Source organism: Chrysemys picta, chromosome 1, assembly GCF_011386835.1.
Source record: "Chrysemys picta bellii isolate R12L10 chromosome 1, ASM1138683v2, whole genome shotgun sequence".
NCBI classification, from domain to species: domain Eukaryota; kingdom Metazoa; phylum Chordata; order Testudines; family Emydidae; genus Chrysemys; species Chrysemys picta.
The window spans coordinates 218,194,959-218,222,923 of NC_088791.1; the positions used below are offsets into that span (position 1 = coordinate 218,194,959).

At 41.0% G+C, this 27,965-nt stretch overlaps 1 protein-coding gene across 14 annotated transcripts in view; it reads right to left on the reverse strand.

The window, feature by feature from the left end:
- The window catches only part of REPS2 (RALBP1 associated Eps domain containing 2), a 142,732-nt gene that overhangs the window by 84,971 nt on the left and 29,796 nt on the right, over nucleotides 1-27,965 (reverse strand). For 12 of the 14 annotated variants that reach the window (XM_024110897.3, XM_065580214.1, XM_042840161.2 and 9 more), the window contains 6 exons: nucleotides 23,139-23,262; nucleotides 19,562-19,710; nucleotides 15,027-15,153; nucleotides 9,938-10,035; nucleotides 4,733-4,868; nucleotides 1,567-1,630 (listed from right to left, as the gene is read on the reverse strand). In XM_024110897.3, coding sequence (XP_023966665.2) covers nucleotides 1,567-1,630; nucleotides 4,733-4,868; nucleotides 9,938-10,035; nucleotides 15,027-15,153; nucleotides 19,562-19,690 — 554 coding nt within the window. In that variant the 5' untranslated portion in view covers nucleotides 19,691-19,710; nucleotides 23,139-23,262. The remainder of the gene's footprint in view (nucleotides 1-1,566; nucleotides 1,631-4,732; nucleotides 4,869-9,937; nucleotides 10,036-15,026; nucleotides 15,154-19,561; nucleotides 19,711-23,138; nucleotides 23,263-27,965) is intronic. The other 2 variants (XM_042840160.2, XM_024110904.3) reach the window with 1 other exon arrangement.

The following is a 27,965-nucleotide window of genomic DNA, read 5'->3' on the forward strand; positions in this document are numbered from 1 at the left end:
AGATTTTATATGGGAAAAAAAGTGCTTTCTCTTTATGCCACATCATACAATATTTTCTATCTGGTATTTCAAAAACTGAAATTTGTCAAGAAATTATATTTAAGTACCCAAATTCAATCTCTCTTTCCGAAATGGTGTTGACAAACTGTTTGGTTGGTCTATGCTAGCACTTAAACCCTATTCAGTACTGTTTCAGGCAGACCGATCAATGCAAACAGTTTTCAGAAAGTGCTTAATTAACAAGTGTAGACCGGCCTTATGAGCTGCACAGCTGGATTAACTAATGCTGGTGGCAGTTTGGACTGTTAGCATTAAACTGCCCGTTAGCACTGCTGTTTGTTTAGTTTTAGTTTAAGCGTGAAACAGCAGCAGAGGATTTCAGAAGCACACGAACACAGTTTCATAGACTACATCTTCTGGAAAATATTAGAATTCATTTAGTATTAATATAATGGCTAAAATGGAGCAATAGTTACTTCATCACTGTTTGAAAGTGAAGGGACAATGTTTCAAGCAGTCAAGGTTACAGTGAAGATTGAAATGCTCCTCAATTTTAGCAAGATTGAAATGCTCCTCAATTTTAGCAAAGGAGTTTTTGCCTGATAAATTATATTATGCAAGATTTCAAATTGCTCCTAGAAAGGAACATTTTCTTTTGTAATGCTATACAGCGCACAGTTAATGTTTGTAACATAAATAAAATGTTTTTGGTTATCATAGTGGGTTAAGCAGTTTTTCTTAAATAATTTTTAAATTAAATTCCAGTGCTCATTTTTCCCCAGAGAATGTTTCTTTAGCCTTTTTTTTCATGATTCACAACTAGCTTTGAAACTATTCCAGGCAAATTCTCTGAACCCAACAGATGTTTGGGCTCTTGCAAGCTTTTCTTAAAATCTATCTTCATAAAAGTATATAGCTATAGTGAAATAAGAGTTCCCTTTATCAGCATTTTTGGTGAATGTTTAGAACAGTTTGTTCCTGATATCAAGATAGGATGACGATACAAGAACCATTATGTTTATGGAAATATAATAAGATCCTTATAAATTGTATTGTATACAAGTGCCATCTGCAATGGTCTCTAAACAAACTCATTAAAAACAAGAGTGCTGGCTCGTTAATAAAAGCACTGATGAATTATGCAGATGTACTTATTAAAAATTAGGTATTAATTAGGCCTCATCTCACAAATCACAGCCAGAAACATAAAGCTAACTGAACACATCTAAAATATTCCAAATGTGTTTTTCTTCTAAACCATTTCATGAAATATGTCTTTTCATTGAGCTAATGATGTTTTTTTATAATATTCTTAAAAACGGCTATCATTTATATTGCTATTAAAATATCTGCAGTCCTGTTGAGTAAAAGAGTAGCTCTAAAAAGATAACAAGCATGCCAGGAAGATCAACACGCACCCCACTGCTTGGACCTGAAAGTGATTTTGATGATAAGAGCAATAATTATAATTACTCTAAAGACACTTTTTCAATCTAACAAGAACTCTTGAGCTAAAATGTCTTTTAAAACAAGCATCCATATTCTGGGTTACACTACAGTACTCACCATATGTGAGAAAGTTCTGGGATGGGAAGCTTGGATTTTGTGAAGAAATTCTTAGCCACGGAACCTGTCAAGAACAGTGAAATAGGCATTTGATGGGTTTCAGAGGGGTAGCCGTGTTAGTCTGTATCAGCAAAAACAATGAGGAATCCTTGTGGCACCTTAGAGACTAACAAATTTATCTGGGCTAATGCCCAAATAGATTTGTTAGTCTCTAAGGTGTCACAAGGATTGCTAGGCATTTGATATTCATCTTCCAATCTGATTTTGTTTGTTTTTCTATAAAGCTGCAACATAAGCTGCAGCTTATTTCACATTCAACAGACGCTCTGATTGTTGGGTACTAATATAGTTGCTTGGCCATTTGTCTCTTGGTGAGTCACCGAGATGGGACAGGCCAAGCAGAGCGTTTGACCTCATTTCTCTACTTCTCTCCACGTGGGAAAAATATTAATGGATGAAAACATGCCTCAATATTACTATTATCATCATCAGTACGCCATTATGAATACAAAGAAAGGAAAACTGAGATAAATGGCTTCCTTTCCAGAGAAAAGGATGCTTCTAATCACATGCCAAGTATGTGGCAGCAAATGGCCCTGCACCGTCTATGCTACTCCCACAGTGACTTTCTCTGCTTTCAGGCCTGCTGTGGCCCTACCATCATGAAAGAAAAACTAGAGCAGGGATGGCCAACCTGTGGCTCCAGAGCCGCATGTGGCTCTTCAGAGGTTAATATGCAGCTCCTTGCATAGGCGCTTACTCCAGGGCTGGAGTTACAGATGCTAACTTTCCAATGTGCTGGGGTGTGCTCACTGCTCAACCCCCTGCTCTGCCCCAGGACCTGCCCCCATTCCACCCCTACCCCCAAAGCCCCTGCCCCCAATCCTGCCATGCCCTCACTCCTCCCCCTCCCCCACAGAGCCACCTGCGCATGCAAAACAGCTGATTGCAGCAGGCAGGAGGCGCTGGAGGGCTGCTGACGTATTACTGTGGCTCTTTGGCAATGTACATGGGTAAATTCTGGCTCCTTCTCCGGCTCAGGGTGGCCACCCCTGAACTTAGAGGAACCAACTAAGCATCCTGCTACAGTCTTCACTACCAGTTGTGAACATCCTCTGTAGCCCTCCCACAATAAGCAATCTGATTTCCCTCCCAGCCAACAAACCCCTGCTGAGCCCTCTTCAGTGATAAGAAGCTCACTATGCATCTAGCGGCCAAGCACTGTCTCAGGCAAATAGGCTACAGGGATGGCAAAAGTCTGCCTTAGACCCTTGCACATTTTACTTCACATAAGCCTGCAAAACGTAAGGCCAACCCCGTTCAGAGCCATTATATACAGATCTATAATCCTGCCTCCCACTGCAGTTAATAGTAACTCTGGGCGTGCATGAAATGCAATGTCTGGCCATATGAGGCTCTCTCTTGGAATAGATAGAGCAAACATCTTGCATATTCTAAAGAATGCATTCTGTTATAAACAAAGTTTACTATATGCAGCTTCATTGGAAATCCACTATGTGTTGAACTTCCATTTTCTTTTCCCTCCTACTAGGAAGATCAGTTGGAGAAGATTTAACCAAGGGGGAAAAAAACTGACGAAGTGCTAATTTCTGCCAAGATCAAGCAATTATTTTAAAACCTTTGTCTGAGGTCAGAATTCCTGAATCCCAAAGTGTTGGATTGCAATAATATAACCTCAGAGGACAGAGTCAAAATGCCTGTAGTTAAAATCTGTGGCTTTTCCTTGCCAGACTAACTCACAGTACCTAAAATAATTCCTCTCACAAGAAGTCTGGTCAGTGAAAATCTGATTTTTAAGATCAGTTACAATACTGTTACCATGTGTGTGCTATGCAGGGTTTACATTTAACCACTTAAGGGCCAACAACTCAATCCTACAGAGTACTGAGCATCCTGATATGATCCTGTAGAACAGTTAAACAGATCATTAACTCTAAGCACCTAAACAGTCCCATTGACTTTAATAGGAAAGTAGTTAAGTACATGCTTGTGTTTTTATGGATCAGGCCAGAGCTTGGCACTTTGCAGGACTGAGCCCCAAATACTGTCTTCAGATTCCAACAATTTATTTTAACTTCCCACTGAATTTTTAAAGTGTGTTTCTATTCTGAAAAATTAGTATGCGAAACTCTCACATTCTTCCTCAAAAGATCTACTCCCAGTGTGTGTTTAGAATCATATCTATTCATTTTAGTGACAAATATACATTTATTTTATTTTTTTATTCCTCTTTTATTCCTGCAGCCACCACAGCTGAGAGAAATAGCTGGACTCTAGTCCTCCTTGTGCATCGTCAAAAGATTTTCTTTTTGTTGCTAAATTCCAATCAATGACACTTGTATAAACTCTCTGAAGACAATGGGGTTGCAAAGTTGTAAGTGAGGACAGCATTTGGTCTGCAGAACATTTATTTCTGATGATGACACACAAGAAAGAATTAACCCAGTTTGGCTCTCAGATCCCAGAGTGAGTTTGCAGGGATGGCAGTTAAGAAAAAATATTTTACCTGTAAACAGAGAGCATGTGGTATTAAAATATACATTTAACCTGTAACCCATTTTGGAGTCATCTTTAACAGTAGAACCACGCTTTAAATAATTTAAAAAAAAATCTTTGAAGAAACTATTATTTTACCACTGTATTATTTTAATGCTTTAATTCAGTGATTCAGTGGGTCACAGGAAGGTGGTAGATGGGTTGCGGGCCTAGGGTTGTAGGCCCTGGGGGAGAAAAAGAGGATTTGGAGGGCGAGGCATTTGAGTATGTGGCGTTGTGACCTGGCGAGCTGGGGTTAGGGTTGCAGTGTTGGGTGCTGGATGCAGGTAGTTGCTGCCCCCTCTGTAGGGCAAGGAGGAGGCAGCAGAGGAGGAGGACGACGACGCTGGTCTATATTTTTGGGCGCCCCCGTGAATTTGAATCCTGGGTGGGTAGCAAAAGAGATAAAATGCAGTGGGTAGGTTGGTAACTTTTTTAGAAGTTGTTACTTTAAAATAAATAAATAAATAAATCAACCCTGTCTGGGGCACAAACCTGATCTAAAGATAATTCAAGACGCTTTCCCTTTATCTACTGTACTTTGCTTTAATTTTCAGGCCTTTCATCCTGGTTGTTTTGCTGCACATACATATTATTTAGTAAATGTTACCTGAAATGAAAGAGTTCAGATCAGGCTGTAGGGATTTGAACTGGTTGATGTAATATTCTCGCTGTTCCTCAGTTATCCTCCAGGGGTCATCTGGGTAATTACTGCTGTCCTGTGGCTCCCTTTCTACTGAAAGAGACTTCAAAAACAGGGCACAAAGTCACGTGCAAAAGTGCGGGGAAAGCAGCACACACACATTTTAAGAAGTCAGGGTCAGTCTGCACATCTAGCAAGCCCTTTTTTAAAGAAACAGGAGCAGAAAGGCCCAAGCCGATTGATATCTGTTACAGTTAGGGCTTATTATAAATGCCCATTTTCTCAGAGAAATACAGGAAGTTTCACATGAATGAAGCTAAAATAAAAAACAAACCCAACTATGCTGAAGATAGAAAGATCACTCCAACTAGTCATGCAATAAGATCCATCTCCCCATATTGGTGTTCTATATTGTCGCCCATCACCAAAACATCTGAATGCCTTCCACATAAAATGGATAGCAACAGTGAAGTCCTGAGTGAACTCAATGGAGTCACTGGAATGTCTCCATTGGGGGGGGGGGGGGAGAAGCGGGAAAGCTGATTGGATTAGCTTTTTTTTTAAAATTGTATTTATTTACTTTTTTTAAGGTTGATTTGTATAAGGTTGTGTTTGTTTGTTTGTTTGTACAGAAGGGGATGTCAATGTTGTGAGCATCACTCTTATGGTGGAAAGAAGCAAACATTTAAAATGCTTTGACCTGCATGACAAAATATTTTAGTGACAGAATGTAGGAAAGAATAAGCTACATGCTCCAGCGAAGTTTAAGACCACTCCTCTGGCTAGGCTGTCAACGTGCTCAAACTCAAATATGTGACTTTGTTTTTTAAAATGTGTTAAAAGATCCCCCAAACAGGAAACATCACAAAATAGTACTTTGTGCTAGTTTGAAATTATGTGAGATTTATTGGTTTAAACTACATGATGTTTTAGATACACTGTTTCCCATGAATCAGCTGAGGTTTTCCCATGTGAAAAAAAAAATCAAATTCCTGAGGTTATATTATTTCAAGCCACAGTCTACAGTTCAATAAACATTATTTTAAAACTGTTTAATATTAATGAGATCATAGCTTAGAACAGCTTAAAAACCTAGGTCACTCTTCCATAGAGGAAAGTTTGTAAAAATTCATGGAGAAGTTTTGCTCTGTAGTAGACAGACAAGGGGAACAAAAAATATGATTGGTGATTAAAAAACAACAACCCTAACAGTCATGGGGCTTTATTCTCATTTGTACTAAGACCCTTTTAGAAAGTGCTAATGTGTAAATGTGTAATTCATACCCACTTTGAGGCACCTTTACACTCCAGAGCAGTGTAACAGGGCCTTCGTGTAAATGAGAATCAGGCTCATAGTCTTATTCATGAAACCAGCGGCAAACTTACTGCCTTGTTAATTCACAATGGCTTTGTCTACGCTAGGCTTTTTTTTCTTAAAATTATTATCCACCATTGCTGCCACTGGTGAGGTGCTAGTATGGACAGGCCACTGGTAACATTTGGCATTTTAACCACCATGGCATCTAGATAGGGTGACCAGACAGCAAGTGTGAAAAACTGGGATGGGGGTGAGGAGTAATAGGAGCCCATATAAGAAAAAGCCCCAAATATCAGGACTGTCCCTATAAAATCAGGACATCTGGTCACCCTACATCTAGATTTGCTCTTAGCACGATTAGACAACTTGGTGGCTAAAAATGCCTGTGGTCAATCTAGTCTATACAAATTCCCTCACAGTTGGTTTTACTGGTGAAGCTGCACCATTGGTTGCCACAGTGAGAAATCTGAAGAAATATATCTAATGTACATCTTATGCAGCCAACAAGATAAACAAAGCGTGCAAAATCCAACTAAAAAATACTCAGAAGAACCAGGACTCTGGGCTTGTAACTCAAGTATGCAGTATTTTATCAGAAACATTTTTGTGGTCATGAAATTTTCATCAAAGTTGGACTCAAAATTTGGTACACTATTTAGATTCTCGAGAAGCTTGAAGTATTTTAGACTTCTGTCTGATGCCCCAGAGCTCAAGGAATCTGCATAGCCTAGCATCATACAGACAATGCCGCAGCCTCACAGCAACATTGTTTGCCAGTGCAACATAGAACCACTACTGCATTGGCAGCTCAAGAAAGATTTGGCCTGCTCTTTTACAACTAGTCACCAGTGCTGGCCTTTATTGGCATCAGTACTTCCATTAGTTCTTGTGTCACTGGGATAAACTCTCAGGTCCTGTGTCGGGTTGATGGACCAGATGCTGGGGATCTTCTCTGTGAAATAAGAGGATAATTTCTTGCAGCAAGATGTGCTGGGTTCTGAGGTTGAGCAAAGACAGTTATGTTAACTAGCCAACAAATACCAGTGGACTCCTGGGTGGGCACTAGGCAAGGAGTATAAATGTGTTACTGCTATTTATTTTAGACTTTGGTTGTGGAGTCAGTAGAACAGACTCAGTTGTCAGTCTCTCTCTATTGTTAATGCAGCTGCAGCATGTGTTTCTTTCTTGCCTGACTTACTGGTACTGACATATTTGTGTACTTTGATAAAGTAGGTATATTTTACCCATTTATAGTGGTCTGTAGAGTATTACAAAGTATTACAAATGCAACAAAGGCGCATTTGGGAAAACGGAACTTCCATCTGACCCATCTCTTTGGAAGTTCCTCTTTTCAAAACCCTAAAAGAAAGATGACAGAGTAATCTGAAAAATCACTGAAGAACTTAATTCTCCATCAAATCATACTTGTTAGTATAATTCCAGAGCTGGCCCTAGCCATGTACCAAACATTTAGCCATAAATGGTCCCACATATATCCCACTCACACACATACTTTGTCAATACCCAGGACTTCTCCAATCAATGGGCTGCCACAACCTCCACCTCTTGAAAGATGAACTACAGAGCCCAACCACCTCATTTTAAATACCTGCTTTCTCCCCACTCTAGCTAGTTAAACCCTTCTGATCACCACCCCAGTAATAACAAGTACACTGACCATCTAATCCTTTCTCAAAAATTACCATTTTATCAAAAAGCCATTTTGCACTGAAGAAAAGTTTTGATTAAAAACATTTGACTAGATCTAGTAATTAATCTTCCTAAAGCTCTTTAAGATCCAACATGGAAAGGCTTTAGAAAAATATCATAATCATCTAGGCCAATGACAGGCCACAAAGTTATTTTACTTTGCTACATGTTTGGTCTGAATTCTCCATACACACCAGGCAGGATTTCCTTATGGAGTGCTGCTTCCTTTTTTATTTTCTGCAGCAGCTGAGCTGTGGAAAAAGGGTAATTGCCTTAAACTGAAGCAGAGCAAACATCCAACGAAGGAGGCAGAGGAGGAAGAGATGCTGATAGGTCAAAGGCCAACCCTGTCTGTCTTCATTAGTGTCTCTGATCCCCATAATGCTACATTCTACAATTCTCTCATGCATACTACTTTAGTTGAACAGCTATGTTATTTTGTGTAATTTCTACATAATACTAGAAAAAAATGGTGGCAGTACTGAAACAATGAAAACTATTGACCTTATTCAAACCAGCTGATCAAGCAAACAGTCCCAATTCTTCAAGGCAGTTTAAAATAGAATGTAAGTAGCAGAACAAAGCAGAAATAGAATATTACATGTCAACCTACTCTGCTCCAGTTTAGAGTGCATTGTTTTCATAACTTCTGTCTACAAACTATAGATATAGTTGGCAAGCTTTAAACAAAAAGAAGTATTCAAAATTATCCCCTGGCTACTATGTGATGGAGCTCCGGATAGCCTTGTAGAATTCCTTTGGTGCAGAATTATTGAAATGCATAAATGGAACACTGACAAATAGGTTTTACAGTGCATCATATTTGCCTGTACAGTAAAAAATATGAACACAACCTAATCAATACGGCAAGATATAAAAGATTAATAATTCTTGTAGGAGCTGCAGTCCATTGCGTTCTAAGTAGACATGGGCCAGAGGGAGGGGGGGGAAACTGACACTGCTTGAAAAACCTGTTCCATCCCTAATCATCTATCCATGCCTCATGTTATTCTTATGTTATGGGGTAGACAGAGTGAGAGTACAGTAAAAAAACAGCCACTTTCATTTAAATAAAAGCAGTTCTGCTGGTAAACATGGCAAGATTTTACCTTAGACCAAAAATCTGTTTCCATAATAGGAAATTTTCAATAGACAACTTGGAAAGTTTGCAGAGTTATGGTTTTGAAGCCAGCAGGGAAATGCTGGACCAGTACAAGTAAATCAAACAAAACATCCCACCTAATCTTCTTTATCATAATTGGGATGATTGAGACAATAAACTGGGTCTACAAATTTGAATCATTTCCTGCACAGGAGCTGGATATCAGGTCATGGCAGTGTGAGTGTCTCAGGGATAACACACTAGATCAAGAAAAAAAATCTCAATTAAATTCATATATTTTAAAGATGTTTTTCTTGTGTTATTAATACCTTAAAATTCTTTCACTTCTGATCATCTAAGAATCTCAATCTAATTTTTCAGTATTTATGTTGTTTGCTTACATTTGAATTTCACTCCGTTTAAACAATGAAAATGAACTACCGGTACTCATTTTCAATTTGCTTTCTAGTCAGTTTTGCTTTATACTTCTCCTACACTAGAAGGATGCACCAATCAATGAGCTGCAAATACCAGAGGGGAGTGTTATTTAAACAAACAAACAAAAAATCATTGGAAGAATTTTTATATTTAAATTTCTGAAAACATTTGTATTCATGTTAAGCTTTGTAAAATGTAGTTTTTACAAAACCAAAATTTGGGCTTAACTGAACCCCACAGTCTTCCTTTCTGTGCTTACTTCCAAAATAAAGACTATTTGCCTGGCAGTAGAGACGAGGAGGAAACCTTTGCAGAAGAGAAACAAAATGAAGATTATATAAAGTGAAAATAATGAAGAATACTTTACTCGGCTAAAACTGCAGGGAGATTTTGGTCCTGATTTATTCAAAATGGAACTTGTCTACGTTACTGGGACTAACATCCCCACTTATTTCAAAAAGCACCACTAGAGGTTCAGAGCCTAAGTTTTATGTGTCAGTGACAAGCAGTGTCCCAAATGAGAAGTCACTTTGACAAGAAGTAGAACTTCATGCATTTCTTTTTTTGTTTTATTTATTTATTTAATCCCCAGGCAATTCATTACCCGACTAAGAGAGGAATGTACAAGTGCAGATTTGGATCCATAATTTCCGGTTGCTGGTCCATCTTGTTGGTGTGTAGAATGTCTAGCTTCATAAGAAACTATGAAAATTAAAGAAAAAAAATCATAGGAATCAATAAGGTTCCGCAAGCTCAAAGTGGAAATTAAGCATTACAATACAGAGGTTCCTTAAGCTTAATATTATTGTACTACCATTAATTCTGTCCCCGTACCCAAAGCCCTAATTACGTGCTCTCCTCCTATATCATAGTTTCTGTTCTTTAATATTTAGGCATTAACAATAGAAGTTGTCATTTCATCCTATCAGATTGGCATTAATTGCTTTAACAGTTGTTAAAATGCATATTTACATGACAACCAGCAGCAGCCCTAAAATAAACTATTACAGTAAATCAGCTAACTAATGAATGTAGTGAATTCTCAACTGTCATTTTCAAGAGATTTAGGTTTTTCACTTTTTTATTGTTTAAATCTATTTTGTTTAAAGAGGACATTGATTTGATCTGTAACAAAACTGTTGAAATTTGACTGCAGAAAATTCTCTGGATCCTAAATACCTGGGTTTTTTGGTTGTTGATCATTCAATTGCCAGAACATTGAAAACAAAAACAATACGCTTCCTACTTTTAGAGCCTTCTAAAACCCGAAGTTTTTTGCTTCCTACTCTGTTATACAGCAATGACATCCTTTTCTAGGAGATGTGCTGACATCAATAATTATTTTCTTATTCAAAAACAGATGCTTTGCAGAGAAAAGTTACTATAGACCAAAGTTACTTTTAAACAAAATAGTCCCATAAATTTCAGGTAAATTCAACATTGGCTGAGTGGAAATAGAAAAGGGCTCTAACAGGACAGATTTCCAGGGTCTTAAGTATGTACTACAAATACAGATAAGAAAATAATAGTTAAAGTGAGCTATAACAATTATGCACTTGGCAATGTCTAAATGTTCCATCCTTTAGCTTTGTCCAGTGCACATTAAGAGGCAGAAGAGTAACTAGAATGCCAAATACAGCAGCAGAATAGTACGACAAACAACCGAAATGGCTGGTATTAGAACTGTTAATTTCCTCAGAAATTAACACACCCAATAATCACTTCTTGATTTGAGACATATTTGATTGACAAGCAAATTCCAAACCTGATTTTTTTTGCCAGTCATCAATAGGCCACTAGTCTTGAATAGATCTTTTATTTTTAAAACCCAAATTTATATTTCAAAACAGAGAAGGCCTGATCCTGATGGTATTGCAGGTGCTCAGCACCTCTCCGAATCTGGACTAGAGTTAGCGAAGAAAATCAACAATAATTTCAATTTTCCTAAGGTGAGAAGACTTCCATTCCATCTGCGTAATTTAAGAACAATCCTGTTTTTAAATGAAGATAAATAACTAGACATAGAAGGAGGGCACGCTGGAGCTCTCCTTCAAATCTGTTATTTTGAAATCCAACTTCTTCTGCTGAAGTGTTCAAACTGTAGCACTGTCCTAATGCTATTCAGCATCATTTATACAAAATTTTAGAGTCACCTGAAAAATGAAAATCAAGGAAACTCAAATTCTTACTAAGGTTACAAAGCAGCTTCCTTTTTAAAGTTATGTTTCTAACCCCTAGTATTATCATCTATTCTTATCCTGTGCTGGTATCTAGTTTTTTCCCTCACAAATATGTTTCAATGTCAGAAAGAAGACAGGAAGGAAGTTGTGAAATACACTGCAGTACTTGGAAGCTGAGTATGGGGCTCCGTTGCTATGTGGTTACCAGCAACAGAACTTTCAAAAACTATCAAGAAAATAAAATGCATGAATGCCCAGCTAAAGTTCTACTTTAGAGGGGTGGGGAAAATTTGAATGTTCAAAGAGCCGGGATCTCTACTTTCTGAACAACACATCGAGTATAAACAGTACAAAAAAGGTTAACACCACACACGCATACACAAACCCAACGCTCGGTAGGCCCCTCCAGGCCCCAATGAAACTGGAATGTTAACAGATTCCTGTATTTTTTTTAAGGCCAGAATGGACCAATTAGATCATCTAGTCTGACATCCTGCCTAACACAGGCCATAGAATTTTACCCAGTCACCCCTGTATTGAGACCAATAACTTGTGTTTGACTAAAGCATACCTTCCAGAAAGGCAACCAGTCTTGATCTGAAGACATTAAGAGTCTTCACATTCAGACTGGATGCCTTTCTGGAGGACATGTTTTAGTGCTCAAGGAGCTCACGGCCTCACAGGATTTTATCATCTTCATCTTCATCTTAATGGGGGGAGGGATAGCTCAGTGGTTTGAGCATTGGCCTGCTAAACCCAAGGTTGTGAGTTCAATCCTTGAGGGGGCCCACTTAGGGATCCGGGGCAAAATCAGTACTTGGTCCTGCCAGTGAAGGCAGGGGGCTGGACTCAATGACCTTTCAAGGTCCCTTCCAGTTCTAGGAGATAGGATATCTCCATTAATTTATTTATTTATTTTATCTACTTGTATTAATTTTCAGAAGAATCTGACACTCGTGTTAGACTTAATTCTACAACCCTTGCTCATTTTGAATAGCACCTTGCTGGAAGTATAAACTGGAGTATAAACTACTGTTCAAAGCAAGGTAAGCCAATAGAGCATGGGACATTCAGCACTCATTACAAGAACCTGCAATCTGATGGGGGGAAGTACGTTAATATAATGGATTGTGCCATACAAGACAGAATCATTATTTCTGGTAATCTTACAGTTCCTGTTAACATTAATTCCTAGTGCACTGCATTAGAATTGTAATCCAGGATGTGTCCTTACTGTCCTGTGGCTGATTGATTTGGACAGGGCACATGTTGGTACAGTGGAAGGGAATTCCACCTGCAGTGCTTATTTTGAACATCAGAAATCACTGCTTTGTTATGACTTTCATGTGGATAACTAACATATCAATGTGGATGACAGTCTACTTGCTAACAAGTGACTATCAGTCAGTACTAACATGAACCTTTAACTAGAAGTCCATTTGATTGCATTAGACCGCTGATGTCTACCACCAACACAAATTTTACTTAATTAAAAAAATTTATAAGAGCTCAGTTTAGTTTAGTCACTTGTAACTGAGGACAACAGCTGAAGAACCAATACATCCCATTCTTCATTCACAGAGATCATGTAAACTCACGGTACCCACACTTGGAGTTGGATGAGAAATGGTTTTTCTATCCCACAAACATTTCCAAGATTTAGAAAATTCTCCCATTCCATATCAGGACAAAACCCAAGATTTTTAATTATTTTTTTTTTAATGAAAATGAGAGAATGAGAAAGGGAGCCAGCCAGCCAGCCACTCAGCCACCCACCCAAGAAATGCCAAATGGTTAGAGGACTATCCTGGGACGTGAGAGACCCTGCCTGATTTGGAGCAGACACTTGAATGTGGGTCTGCCACATCACAGGAGAATGGCCTGGCCACTAGTCTATTGGCTATTTTGGGGTGGGTCTCTCTCAATCTCTCTTGTTGGAGAGATTATTATTAAATAGCCACTGGGCCAGTGACAGAGACTGACTCTATAGCCTGGTGATTAGGGCACTCATTGGGGATGTGGCAGACCCTGGTTCAAGTCCCTACCCTGAAACAGGCAGAGCAGCAACTTGAACCGGGGTCATCCACATTGCAGGTGAGTGCCCCAAACAACTGGCTCTTCTGGGGTGGGTAGCATTCTCTTTGCTTTTGTCCAGAAATTCTATCCGGGATCTCATAAATCTTTTTAGTCTAACTGGATACCCATTCAATGTTTCAGTTTCAACAAATCAGAATTTTCCAACAAAAGATAGTTTTGGCAGAAGATTCCCAACCAGCTCTATCCACATCAGCTGTCTAGTCCCTTTGAAGAAATTATGATAGATTTTATGCTTTATCTGTGACAGAGTATCTATTGGTCATTCACTATCATTTTTAATTATCATTTTATATTATAACAGTTGTTAGAAGCCCCAGTCAGGACTGGCGCCCTATTCTGTTGGGTGCTGTACAAAGATATAGTAAAGACAGCTCCTGCCCCAAAAAATAGACTCCGCTACACAACTTACAAAGTAACCTGTAAAAACCTATATCCTCCAACTACTCAGATGAGAGTTATGCTACTGACTTTAATGGCAGCATGATCAAGCCCAAAGTGTCTAAATTGTGGTCATTTGTTTTCTTCTGGGTTCCCATTACACTGAGCTTTTACATTCATGCCTTACTGTTATTTTTGTTATGTAACCAGGAAAATCATTGTTCTCCCTTGCAAACAAATATCAGGGGGTAGCCGTGTTAGTCTGTATCTACAAAAACAACAAGGAGCCTGCTAGCACCTTAAAGACTAACAGATTTATTTGGGCATAAGCTTTCGTGGGTAAAAACCTCACTTCTTCGGATGCATAGAGTGAAAGTTACAGATGCAGGCACTATATACTGACACATGGAGAGCAGGGAGTTACTTCTCAAATGGAGAACCAGTGTTGACAGGGCCCAATGAACTCCCTGCTCTCCATGTGTCAGTATATAATGCCTGCATCTGTAACTTTCACTCTATGCATCCGAAGAAGTGAGGTTTTTACCCACGAAAGCTTATGCCCAAATAAATCTGTTAGTCTTTAAAGTGCCACCAGACTCCTTGTTATTCTTGCAAACAAAGCCTCACTGTAAATCTGAAAACTAGTACAGCAGTTATTGAAATCAGGAGTGGGGTTTTTTTTAATATTAAAAAAAACATGCTTATGCACCGAAACATTCACAGTACTCAATCACTAACATATATTGCACATAGGCTTGCCAAAAACGTGGCAATTAGCATTAATTTGCGAACAGTTGCACACAAATCTACACATGATAATTAATTTACTGGAAAGCAAACAGGAAGAGAGGACTAAATAATCAGAAAGCAAAGCTTCAGCATAAAATTAAAAAAAGATGGTCGGCTCATTTACTAAAAGACAGATGTAATTAAGTCCAGACATTATTAGGCTGATTCCTTAATTGCATTTGAGATTTGAAGGCACTGGAGGGAAAAAAACAACAGTGTATGACTTGTGCATCCCAGATTTTATCCTACCTCCATGTGGCTGTTCAAGCCCACTCCTTGACTTGCCATAGCCATAACTCAAGGGTATTCTCTGGTAATTAGATGGAGAAGCAGGAGGTGAACACATCGGTGACATGGGAGGAGACTTGGTTTCCTGCTTCAGAAACAACAAAGTGGAATTCTGAGGTGACTACAGAAATAGGTGGAGTAATATTGCATACCAGTTCAATCACATACAGCATGATGTGCAAGGCATAGTAATAACTGACAAATACTCTTGCCCCTATTTCCAAAAGAAACGTGATTATAAATGGAATATGGCAAAATGATGCTTTGATGTTGAGCCTTGTTCTGGGGGTAAAATACAGCCATATTCATCTGAAGGGGTTAGAATGAACTCTAAGACATTTTACTTGCATATATGTCTGGAGAAATATTTTTGTTAAATCTTATTATTACTGGGTATTTTTGGATTTACATATTGTATTTAGGTTTTTGAATTCATTCCCCATTTAAGAAAACTTTTCATTTCAGAAGAAGGCAAAAAATGAAAAATAACTAAAAGCACCAATTCAAAGATTTATTTTAAATATTCTGTGAACTGCCTTTGTGGGAAGTAGATTTGTAGCTGTTGTCAGATCTAACTTGGAGTTTGTTTCCTTTTTCCTTGAGGATTGAGCTTTTGTAGAAGACAATGATTTACTATATAAACAGAAAAAATATGACTTGCAACACCAAGGCAATAAAAGTCACCTAGGAAGAATTATAGGTTTGGTGGCAATGCTCTACTAGAATGAAATTATTCACAGAGAACAGATATTTGCAATCTTATTTCCAATTTCATTATTCTATATGTGCATGCCCCATTAACTCATTAATAATGGTTAGCCTCAGACCAAGTTTGTTATTACTAATACTGGCAGTGCCATAAGTGTGCATGTGCTCTACAGATATATACACTGCCTGCCCCAAGCAGCTTACAGCACAAAACATGATACATGATGAGATGATGTCAGGCAAGGGAAAGGGTCATGCAAATAACAGGAGCTGTGAGATAGCTTGTTTTTATAAGCATGTAAGCATCACGCTCATTCTCAGTTTTTATAGATTCAGACAATATGAATCTCTTTATGATTCAGCTATTTTTAACTGGGAATTCAGAAGATCAGAGCAGCAGCAGGATTCATTACTGGAAGAATATTTCCCTGAGGGTGGATTTCTAGAACTAGCCTGGTATAACACCTCAAAGGAGATTAGAGGAGAAAGAATATGGTAGGTTTTTTAAGGTCAGGCTTGACAAAGCCTTGGCTGGGATGATTTAGTTGGTGTTGGTGCTGCTTTGAGCAGTGGGTTGGACTAGATGACCTCCTGAGGTCTCTTCCAACCCTGATATTCTATGATTCTAGGTTTCCTCAAACCAAAAACAAGGAGTTGTGACGATGGCAGACCAGTTGCCAACTCATGCCAAGACCCTAGGCCTCAACTGGAGACCGACAAATATATAATTGGAACGGGTCTGGCTCACCTGTGTGTTAGTATTGTTAAAATAGGTATTAGAGTTATAAATATGTGGTTAAAAGAAGAACAAGAGTACTTGTGGCACCTTAGAGACTAACAAATGTATTAGAGCATAAGCTTTCGTGGACTACAGCCCACTTCTTCGGATGCATATAGAATGGAACATATATTAATATGTGGTTAGTGTTTAGACTTTACAGAACGCTTGCAAATTACTGCATGCATTAATCTCAGTTGTTATATCTGTATCCAATGTCATAAGGTAATATTTAAGTGTTTGCTCTGTAACTGTAAATCACCAGTCAGGAGAGAAGCATTACCAAGTGTGAAATACTACAGGAGGTATTATCTCCTGCCCAACAAAAGGCGGCCCATAAACACCAAACAAACCATAGGGAACATCAGAAGACAAAAGATTTTGTTGATTGCTCTCCTCCCCCCATGAATAGGAGATATGCAACTGAATTTCTCCCAGCAGCTGAACTTGCAACTCGAAAGGGCAAGGAATAAAAGGCCCTAACAAGGAGAAACTGTATCTCTATGTTGCTAGGACTTTAGGAGGGCAAGATTTCTAAACATAAGTGAGGGATCCCAGCGGCTTCCTCTGGGTTAGCCCTAAAGGACATACAGAGTTTGCACATTACACCAGCTTCTATCACCTTTTGGAACCTAAGACTGTATGTTTATCTGCTTTTAACCTTGTAAATAACTCTCATTTCCTTTTCCTAGTTAATGATTCTTTAGATAGTTTATCATAGGATTGGCTACAAGCATTGTCACTGGTGTGAGATCTAAGGTGCAATTGACCTATGGTAAGTAATTGGTCCTTTGAAAAGGGGACTAACTTGAATACTGCTGTGTTCTTTGGAGTTAGGGACCATCTATCACTATCTGGGTAGCCAGATTGATCAGAGTACCCAAGGGGACTGTAAGTCCATGCCTCCGGAGTTCACACTTGATAATTAGTTGGTGAAATCTAATTATAGAACTCACAACCAATCTGGGGGCCATGGATCAGCGTTCACATTGCACTCCCCATCAGTAAGCATCCCAGGGCAGGTAAGTTAACGATCCAACCAGTGGATCAATTTCAGGGATGAATCCTGGTCATGTGCCACCTGGAGCACGTTGCACATACACTAAGAACACAACCAATCTGGGGTTTGTATCCTGCTTCTTAACAGTCTGCCCTGATGTTGGTACTCACACTCTTGAGCCACTCCAGACAGCTTGACAGGAGTCATGAAGGGCTGTCTATTCTCTTAGCCTTCCAGCATCACTCTTTTCATTAATTATGTTGTCACTAGGGACTGTACTTATGATAGAGACTCATTAGTTTGGTTGTTGTTTTTTAAACCCAAGGCAGTTTTCTACTTTTCCCGTCTGCAGCCTTCTCTCCCCCGCTAAAAAACAGCAACTTTGAACTACGTAAGCAAAGTTTCTGAAACATTTGCAAAGAATATTACAGCTCTAACGAGCAATGACCCACAGTGATGACTTTATGGTAAATATGGGTGGGGGGAGAAAGAATGTGTGCATTTTGCTGGGTGTGACTAAGTGGGGGATGTTCTTAGTGTTTTGCATGGATACTGTGTGGGTCTCGGTTACCCTGTGTGCTTAACGAGGTAGTGGGAGAGGGTTTGTTGTTACAGAGAACCAAGTGTGACCTCGCTTAGCAGCCAGGACCCCAGACAACTGCCTGGAGATGGAAACCCTAGCGACCAGTGACCGTGGTGACCAGGAGGCCCACCCCAGCTTGGCTGTCAGCAGGTTCTGGCCAGTGGGAGGACAAAGGGCTGAGAGAGGACCCCGGTGACCTGACCAGCTGGTTCCAGCCAGTGGGGAACAAAGGATGGAAGAGAGAGGGCCCAGGCAACCCGTTTATCTGGGACCAAAGACAAAGGACAGGGGAAGAGCTGCTGGGGGAGATGATCTAGGATGATCAGCTGGAAGGAGGGGGCTTCTGGGCTGGGGAGAGGGAGCAGCCAGAGCCCATCTGGATGCAGGAGAGACCTAGATGTACTGTACTGAGGGTTGCTAGGCTTGAGAGCCCGGAGAGTTTCCTGTGCTGGGTTCAGATGCTCAATAAACCCTCCTGTTTTATGCTGGCTGAGAGTCACTCCAGTCTAGAGATCAGGGTTGCATTATTCCCTCTGGGACTCCCGGGAGTCCAGAGCAAGTAGACTCCCCGAGGGGGCCCACGCTGAGAGACAGGCAGGCTGAAGGCTCAGAGGAGTGAGGTTCCGGGAGGCGGAGGGGCCTACGGCTTAACCCCCGAGAGTGGACCCCTGAGAAGGACTGGCACACTGAAGGGGGTTCCTCCCAGGGACCATACGGAGCCGAGAGAGAGCACGAGTCCTCTGAGTCCGTGACACTGGGCAAGTTATGTTGATTTGTGTGGGGGCTGAACTGCAGCACTTGAACCAAGTGATCCACCATCTGTGCAGTCTCCCTCACACAACCAATGAAACTGTTGCATGCAAATTTGCTCTAGAGTAAGGGTGGTGATTGATTGAGTTACCTCTGATATCACAATGATCTAGGACTCTTGGCATGGCATAGACACATGCCTTATTATAGCTGAATACAATTAACGTAATTTGTTAAAACGGATGAGAATTTAAAAATTGGATGGTAACAGACCATGTATCCCAGTGATGATGGAACCTGGTGATATTCTAAACAAAAAGAGCTCTCGAACATGCTTGTAGCAATTTCCATCCCATTACACTGATTTAACAGACATTCTATGCTTCAGATTGACAGACAGAGTTACAATCTTGGAATCTTATAGATAGATAATAGGCGAAATACATAATTCTATAAAAGTTCTTGTAAATAAAATCCTCTTGGGATACAGTTGGTACAAGAGAATATCAAAATAAGAGCAAAATCCTGCCAACAATTATTCACATATATAGAGTTAACCTTGCATGGGGTCCTACTGAACTAATGGAATAAGCATCCATGAGTGTAACTGTTTGCAGGATTGGACCCTAAAGTTGCACTATACACGAACATATTTGCCTTAAATAGAGCCTTGTTACCTTTTTATCCCCTTCATCTGATCTTTTGAAGGAATTTTTTTCCAAGGTTGGATGTGGAAGCTGAAATTTAACTCCGTGTATTTCTGCTACATTTCCATATCTCATTTCAATGTCATTTTTGAGTGCCATAAACCGAGGAAGAGGCAATTCTTCATTAACAGAAAGAAAGAGAAGTTCAAATGAGACTACAGTATATTAAAATTCTTTGAAGCAGTATCGCAGTGCAAAACCAATGAAAAGTTAAACTATAAAATAAGAAATAGCACTAAGAATTACAAAAAAAATAACCTATGGAACGTCTGAAATTATTTTTGTCTTAATAGCAAATATTATGAGATTTGCACATACTTTATTACTGTAAAGAGAGAGAGGTGCCTCATTCACAGTATGAAGCCAAGTCTCAAACTCATTTCTGGTCTTAACCTAGCCAGCACTATTACATATGTTGTTCATTGTTGTCTACAAGTAGTTTCCAGAAGAAACTATGGGAGCAATCAATTTATTAGGGCAAGATCATTGTATCCTCCATGCTGTTACTAGAACAGAAAAAAAGCACCGAGTTAAACAGACCTATTCAAAGCCTAGTAAGACTGTGGTGTCAGAAATGCTACCATTTGCCATAGCTCAGAAGAACTGAAGAGTGACACTTATAACCTCATGCATCATCCAAAAATCCAATACTGTTCTAAGGAAATTTATCATCTTCTTGTTGTAAACTTCCACTTCTCCACATAGTAAGTTATAAGATCAGTACAACAAAAGAAACAGAATAAAGGCTCCTGGAATCAAGTAAAACACGATGGGATCTTTATAATCACTTATACATACAGCTGTTTCTATGAAATCAATCTACTTTTGCTGTACATCACTCATCCATTCCAACAGCTCTACTGTGTTTCTGGGGACAATGTAATTAGTGCTTTTGAAACCTGGAAACATTTCAGCAATTAAGTGGGATATCAATCCAAAGACCATTGTTCGTTCACATCTCTGCAGTATTTCCAGCTGCTGTATTTATGAAACATACACATTGAATCTCACTTGATTCAGATTGCTAAAGTAGCTAGTTTCTTCTAAAATTAACCTGATTGTCCTAAAGAGATGCTTAGGATAGACAGAGCAGGAATCTGACTGAAAGTTCCCCAAAAATTTCTATTTAATAATGTCCCCAGATTTATGGTTTACTTGTTGGTTTGGCAAAAAGAATAGGAGTACTTGTGGCACCTTAGAGACTAACAGATTTATTAGAGCATAAGCTTTCGTGGACTGGTTTTTTGTTTTTGTTTTTTTGTTCTTTTTTTAAATGTAATCCTTCAAAACAAATGCAGAAGCAATGTGAAAATCCCAGCTCTCAGGCTTGATGATCAGACAACATATTTAGTCTTAAAAGTGCTTTAGATAAGATTCTTGACAATTTAAATTTCACTCCCCTGCTAGCTCACAATGATGCAATAGCAAAGATAGCAGGAAGAACTGGGTCCAACATGCAAACACACATCACCAGTCTCAACAAACGCAGTGCTCTGGATTTACTGGTGGAAGATCACAAAGGCTAAAAACTGGGATCTCTTTCAAACACAGTTTTGAAGGTATAATGGCAAATTAAAACACACGTGCACACACACACACAGTCATGGGGATAGTTTTAAAAAATTAAAGTGTAATTTGTAAGTAAAAATGGCATCAAAACAGTGATCCTGCTACAAAACACATATACAGTAAGGTTTTGAAACATGGCACTACCATGTTATACGTTTCTCAGGCTTATTTCTGCAACATCAATATAAATACCTTGATACCTCTAGTTCAACTCTGAAAACCTATCCTAATTAATAATGCCTTGATTCTGATTGATACCCAAGTGAGTTCTTTTCAAGGATTTCAAGAATAATATTTAATTCAAATAGAAGGATCAAGAATGACAAAATGGCACAAGATAGCTATGGAAATAAGAGCTTGGAATTCCTATTCCACCTGAAGCAGTTTATATTTTAGCACTAAAATCACTTGATTACAACAGATGCCTTTGGATGGATCCCTGGTTAGTGGGAGTTTAGCAAAAGCTGTGCTAAACTGGATTGTCACTACATAGTTTCTATGGGCACGTCTTCACTACCCGCCGGATCGGCGGGTAGCAATCGATCTATTGGGGATCGACTTACCGCGTCTAGTGAAGACGCAATAAAATCAATCCCTGATCGCTCTGCCATCGACTCCGGAAATCCACCGCGACAAGAGGCGGAAGCGGAGTCGATGGTGGTGCAGCAGCGGTCAACTCGCCGCCATCCTCACAGCCAGGTAAGTTGACCTAAAATACGCAACTTCAGCTACGCTATTCACATAGCTGAAGTTGCGTATCTTAGGTCGACCCCCCACCACCACCACCACCGCCCCGTAGTGTAGACCTAGCCTATGTCAAACGGACATAATAGGCCCAGCAGAGGATCAGAATTTGAGATGCCCACTTTGAAGTTTAAATCCTTTGCTTCTGGGCTGGCAGTGCAGGTGGCACAATGGATCTAATTACTTTCATTTATGAGCTATTAGTTTCTCACCAGTAAACATGTTCTTCCATCCCATCCACTTAGGATTTTTAAGAAGTTTCTTTTAAAAAATATTTTTTTCCGCAGAGAGGTTGTACTTAACATCAAGTTACAATGGAATCCGATCAGCAAATATGTTTGAAATAATCTCTAATGGACACTCTAACACAGCAGTTCTCAAACTGTAGGTCGGGACCCCAAAGTGGGTCGCAATTCTATTTTAATGGGGTCGCGAGGACTGGCATTAGACTTGCTGGGGCCCAAGGCTGAAGCCAAAGCCCGAGCCCCACAACCCAGGGCCAAAGCCAGAGCCCAAGGGCTTCAGTCCTGGGTGGCAGGGTCCCCTGCCTGGGGCTGAAGCTCTTGGGCTTTACCCCCCCCCCCACCCAGGGCAGTGGGGCACAGGTGGGCTCAGGTTTTGGTCCCCCCTCCTGGGGTCCTCTAGTAATTTTTGTTGTCAGAAGGGGGTTACAGTGCAATGAAGTTTGAGAACCCCTGCTGTAACATTTACTGACACAAGGAGTGATTTTGCTACCTGCACCCATTCATTTCAACAGGTCTACTTGCAAAGAAAGGCCCCACTCTGGCAAGGTGTTCCCAAGGAGCCCCAACTTCAATAGGGCTCCATGTAGTTGCAGAGATCAGCCTGAGCAGAACTTAAGCCTAAAGTACCACACAGCATGAGTGAGGGTGGCAAAAATGGACCCACAACGATGATTGTCAACTGTCCTGTTATTTCTATAATGCTTTTACGGATGCAAAAGCAATTTGTACTTTTCTATCCATGTAACAACTTTGCACATAGAACCCAAGAATTTCATTGTAAATTTCTACCCATAATTTATGGATTATAAAACTAATTTCACCATTTCACCTCTTCCCCTCCTCCCCCTAAAATATATATAAATAAATCAATAGGATTTTGCTTTACAAACAGGTTGGAAGAAAAACTAACTGAAGCAAATAATGTACAATGAATGGTAAAGAAATTAAAGAACAAGCTCATAGCACACCAAGTAATGTGAGCTACTTACCACTTTTAATGCTCTCTATCCGTACTGGAAGGCCAGACTGCGCTGCAGCAATTAGTTTCAAAGCAACATAAAACTGAGCCGGACCAAAATAACCCACACGTTTTGCCCCACAAAGTTCTGTGATCTAAAAGAGAAAAAATACACACTTTGTAAAATACTTCTCGCTCTTTCCTCTAATACATCTTTTTTGAGATGGAGTGACCTGAACTGAGGGACTCCCTGCGTCGTAGCAACACTCGGTCATCAGGACAGTACACACAGGTAAACCAACAAGTCAGTCCTGGTGTGAAGCAATGCAGTGTTCTATACCAGTGGGAGGACTGAAACGTTAACTCAAAATAGAACTACATTCACATAAAGTTTTTCCAAAGTGGATTTATCCAATTCACAATAACTAGCCAGTTAGTTCAAAAGAAGAATTGCATCATGTGGACACAGCCCCTTTCAATTAAAAAAATAAATAATAAAAAAGGCCGTTAGTCTGAAATGAATCACCCACGTAGACTAACCCTACATGGCTACTGCTCTGGCTGAACAAGCCTTGGCTTTCTTCTCCTCCTCTTAGCTTCTGAGATGCCTGGCTCAAGTCCATCTTGTGATCAAGGAATTAAGAAGCTTCCTTCCTTTGGCTATCTGATGAAGAGGGAGGTGGAGACTCTGAAGCTGTATTTTTGCAATTAATCAAGGAAAGTTTGCCATTACCTTACTTTAATGTATTTACTTTTCTGGTTTACTTTTTATAACTGACCACATCTTATTTTCACATTTTTTTCCAGCAGGAATCAGGGGCCTCCGGCCTGCACAGGGACTAGAGCTGGGAGCATCTTGTGTGCGGAGAAATGGATGGGAGAGCAACTTTGCTCTAATGATGGCCCTCTCCCCGGAGGAGCTGCACTCTGCACAGTGTCCTGGGGTACTATGAGGAAGGATGAAGGTTTTGGTTGGGGGCTTGGGGGAACCTAGTTAAGGGGACTGGGGCTGTACAGGTGATCAGTAGTAATGGGGAGATTCAGCATCTCTTCATCAAGGCATCAGCACTTGATGACCTTCCATTTGCTGCTGCTTTGGGTCCCCAGGGTACTGAGGCAGCAACATGGTAGGGAGACCTTGATGAGCCACACTGTCGTCACAGAGTGAGTCTGACCCCCAACCCCGTGCTGCTGCCTAGTGCTGCAGAGCCAAGGCGATCTCTGCTTGAAGTGCTGGCTCCCAACAGTGCAAAGAAGAAACAGCAGCCCTTCAAATGCAGATGCCTCAGCAGACACACTTGGGTCACCCCATCCCAGTTTTCCTATACATATCCCTGATTTCCTCACTCCAGGTCCTGCTGCACACATCCTCAGGTCCTACACAATCCTCCCCCACATCCCAGCTCACTCTTCTGCTCCCCAGGGGAGGGTAGCCCTGCAAATGTGAAAACAGAATAAGGTCCAAATATAATTTTATATATATATATATTAATTTCACAAAGCTCGCTCTCTCTCTCTCTCTCTCTGTATAAACACACACACACAGATTTGTGAAATTAATATAAATATAACAAATTTCAAAAAGCTGAAAACAATTATGAACCCACTCAGGTGGGAGGAAGAATTTAATCAGAAAAATGTTAATGATAATTGAGAATTGTTTAAGAACACTTTACTAGATGCCCCAAAAGCCACAATCGAGGAAGGCGGCTATATTGGTTTAAAAAATGACCTGGTGTAGAAAGGAAGTTAAGGCATCTATGAATTTAAAAAAAAAAAAAACCAACAACAATATATAACAAATGCATGTTGACTGACTCCCTCACTTCACGGGATTCTGCCTCAAAGCTTTCCAGGAAACTCTCATGGAGATACTGGGCAATCCGCTGCCACAGGTTCTTTGGCAAAGCTGCTTTGTTTCACACCCCATTAAGGGTAACTTTCCCACGCCACTCTGTTGTCACTGGGGGTGTGTTGGGGGGACACCATTGCTGCACACAGCCGAGCCGCATAAGGGTCAGGGCAGAAGCCGCAGTCTGGAGAAGACCCTCCCTTGATTCCCTGCTCACCCTCAGCAGTGAGATATCGTCCATAATGAACACAGCCTGTGGAAAGTGTGGGGATAGGAATGCTTATAAGGCCCCCCCTACAGTGCTGGCTCTCCCTAAGAGCCACATGCCCAGTGTACAGTACGGTCCTGGAACACTAATTTCCCCAGCCCCTGCGGCTACTCACCATTTTGGGGGTCTTGTGGCTCATGTGTGCTTGCCTGGGGTCAGCCAGTTAGTGAGAGGTATGTGAATAGTGGCTGTGTTTTAAATCACTGAATCAGTGGTCTGTGTGTTACAAGCACACACAAATCTTCTGTAAAATGTTGCATTTTGGCTTCACAGATCGGACCTTGGGAGCCCAGCCTCCCCCTTTGTTATCGCCAGCTGAACAGCTGCGCAGAATTAGAAAACAGCCACGAAGAATTAGGGAGGACTTTCTACGTGACACCATGATGCACTCCACGGCCGAAAAACAAGAATTGAAGGAGTGGCAGATGGGGATCGAAAGGAGAACGTGGTGCGCCAGAACGAAGCCATGGAGCGGCTCTTAAACGATATGGAGCGCCAAGTGGATATGCTCCAGACGCTACTAGCACTGCAAACAGAGCAGCTCCATGCCCGCCCTGCTCTGCAGCTGCTGTCGCAAAACTCTTTCCCATGCGCCCCCCCAGACACCACCAACACTCTCTTATCAACCTCCTGGCTCCAATCTGTACCCACTGCATTCCACTCCTGCCCCGTCACAGTCCAGCCCTGCGGACTCCCACTACCCACTGCACTCAACACCCGGCCCCCTGCAGTTTAGCCCTGCTAAAGTACAGTACCCGCTGCACTGTACTCCAAAGGACAAGGTTGCATATGATCCCTGGACATACGCAAATCTTCAACAGCCCCGGCATCCCACCTCTTCCTGGGACCCTCCCTTCCCCCATCCCCCACGTTGCTGATATGTTTTTTTGTTTGTCTCTCCTCCAGTGGTTGTTTTTTAATAAAATAATTGTGTTGGTTTGAAAGTAATCTTTATTCTGTTAACTGAAAGCAAACAGAGCCCTGTAAAGCAACAGGCAATTTTTTTAAACCTTCATAGTGCATCGTCTTCACCAATCACAGTCACCTCCTAGCATTACAAGCACTTCACTCCTGAGCATAGAAACAAATATTAGTGGCTTTCAGCTTCAAATTGCTGCCCTCAAAGCATCCCTGATCCTTATGGCCCCATACTGTGTCCCTCTAATAGCCCTGATCTCTGGCTGTTCAAACTCAGTCTCCAGGTGCTGAGCCTCAATGGTCCAGCTCTGAGTGAAGCTTTCACCTTTCCCTTCACAAATATTATGTAGCGTACAGCACACGGCTATAGGCATAGGAATATTGTCATTGGCCAGGTCCAGCCTCCCATATAGACAGCGCCAGTGGGCCTTTAAATGGCCAAAAGCACACTCAACACTCATTCTGCACTTGCTCAGCCTGTTGTTGAACCGCTCCTTGCTGCTGTCAAGGTGCCCCATGTATGGCTTCATAAGCCATGGCATTAAGGGGTAGGCAGGGTCTCCCAGGATCACAATGGGCATTTCAACTTCCCCTACGGTGATCTTCTGGTCCATGAAGAAAATCCCTGCATGCAGCTTCCTGTACAGGCCAGTTCCGAAAGATGCGTGTGTCATGCACCTTTCCGGACCAGCCTGCGTGAATGTCCGTGAAACACCCACGGTGATCCACAAGCGCCTGGAGAACCAGAGAAATACCCCTTCCGATTCATGTACTTGATGGCTAGGTGGTCTGGTGCCAGAATTGGAATATGCATGCCATCTATCACTCTTTCACAGTTAGGGAAGCCCATTTGTGCAAAGCCATGCACTATGTCACGCACGTTGTCCAGAATTACGGTCTTTTGGAGCAGGATGCAATTAATGGCCCTGCAGACTCCCGTCAACACGAGTCCAACAGTTGACTTTCCCACTCCAAACTGGTTAGCGACCGATCGGTAGCAGTCTGGAGTAACCAGCTTCCACAGTGCAATCGCCACGCACTGCTCCAACGGCAGGGCAGCTCTCATTCTCGTGTCCTTGCATCACAGGGCTGGGATGAGCACATCACACAGTCCCATGAATGTGGCTTTCCTCATCCGAAAGTTCTGCAGCCACTTCTCGTCATCCCAGATGTGCATGACGATGTGATCTCACCACTCAGTGCTTGTTTCCCAACCCCAAAAAGCGGCGTTCCTCTGTGGTCAGCACTTCTGTGAATGCCACAAGCAATCTCATGTTGTAGCTACTACGCATGGCAAGATCGATGTTGCACTCCTCTTGTCTTTGTAGTTTAAGGAAAAACTCCACTGCCACTCATGACATGTTAGTCAGAGTGAGCAGCATACTGGTCAACAGTGCGGGATCCATTCCTGCAGACCGAAGAAGCAGAGCACACAGTACACAAACTGTTGAAAGACGGCACCAAATGCGGATGGAAGCACAAGGATTTCTGGGATGCGAAGCAATACATCACTGGGCATTGGCACAGGACCTAGGATGCCTCGCAACCCCCTCCGCCTTCCCACAACTCTTAGTGGCAGAAGAGGAAGAGATGCTCTGTCAGATAGCTGCCCAGAGTGCACCACTCCGAATACCGCTGCAAGTGTGAACACGCTATTGCACAAGTAGTTTTTAAGTGAGGTGAAACTTGGGATACGGAAGACAAATCAGACTCCAGAAAGGAGTACAGTAGTCTGGCAAGGCCGAGAACTACTGATACAAACTATGATACTGGAGATGGCAGAAACTGTCTAACATGATCCTTAAATTCAGGTGTAATTG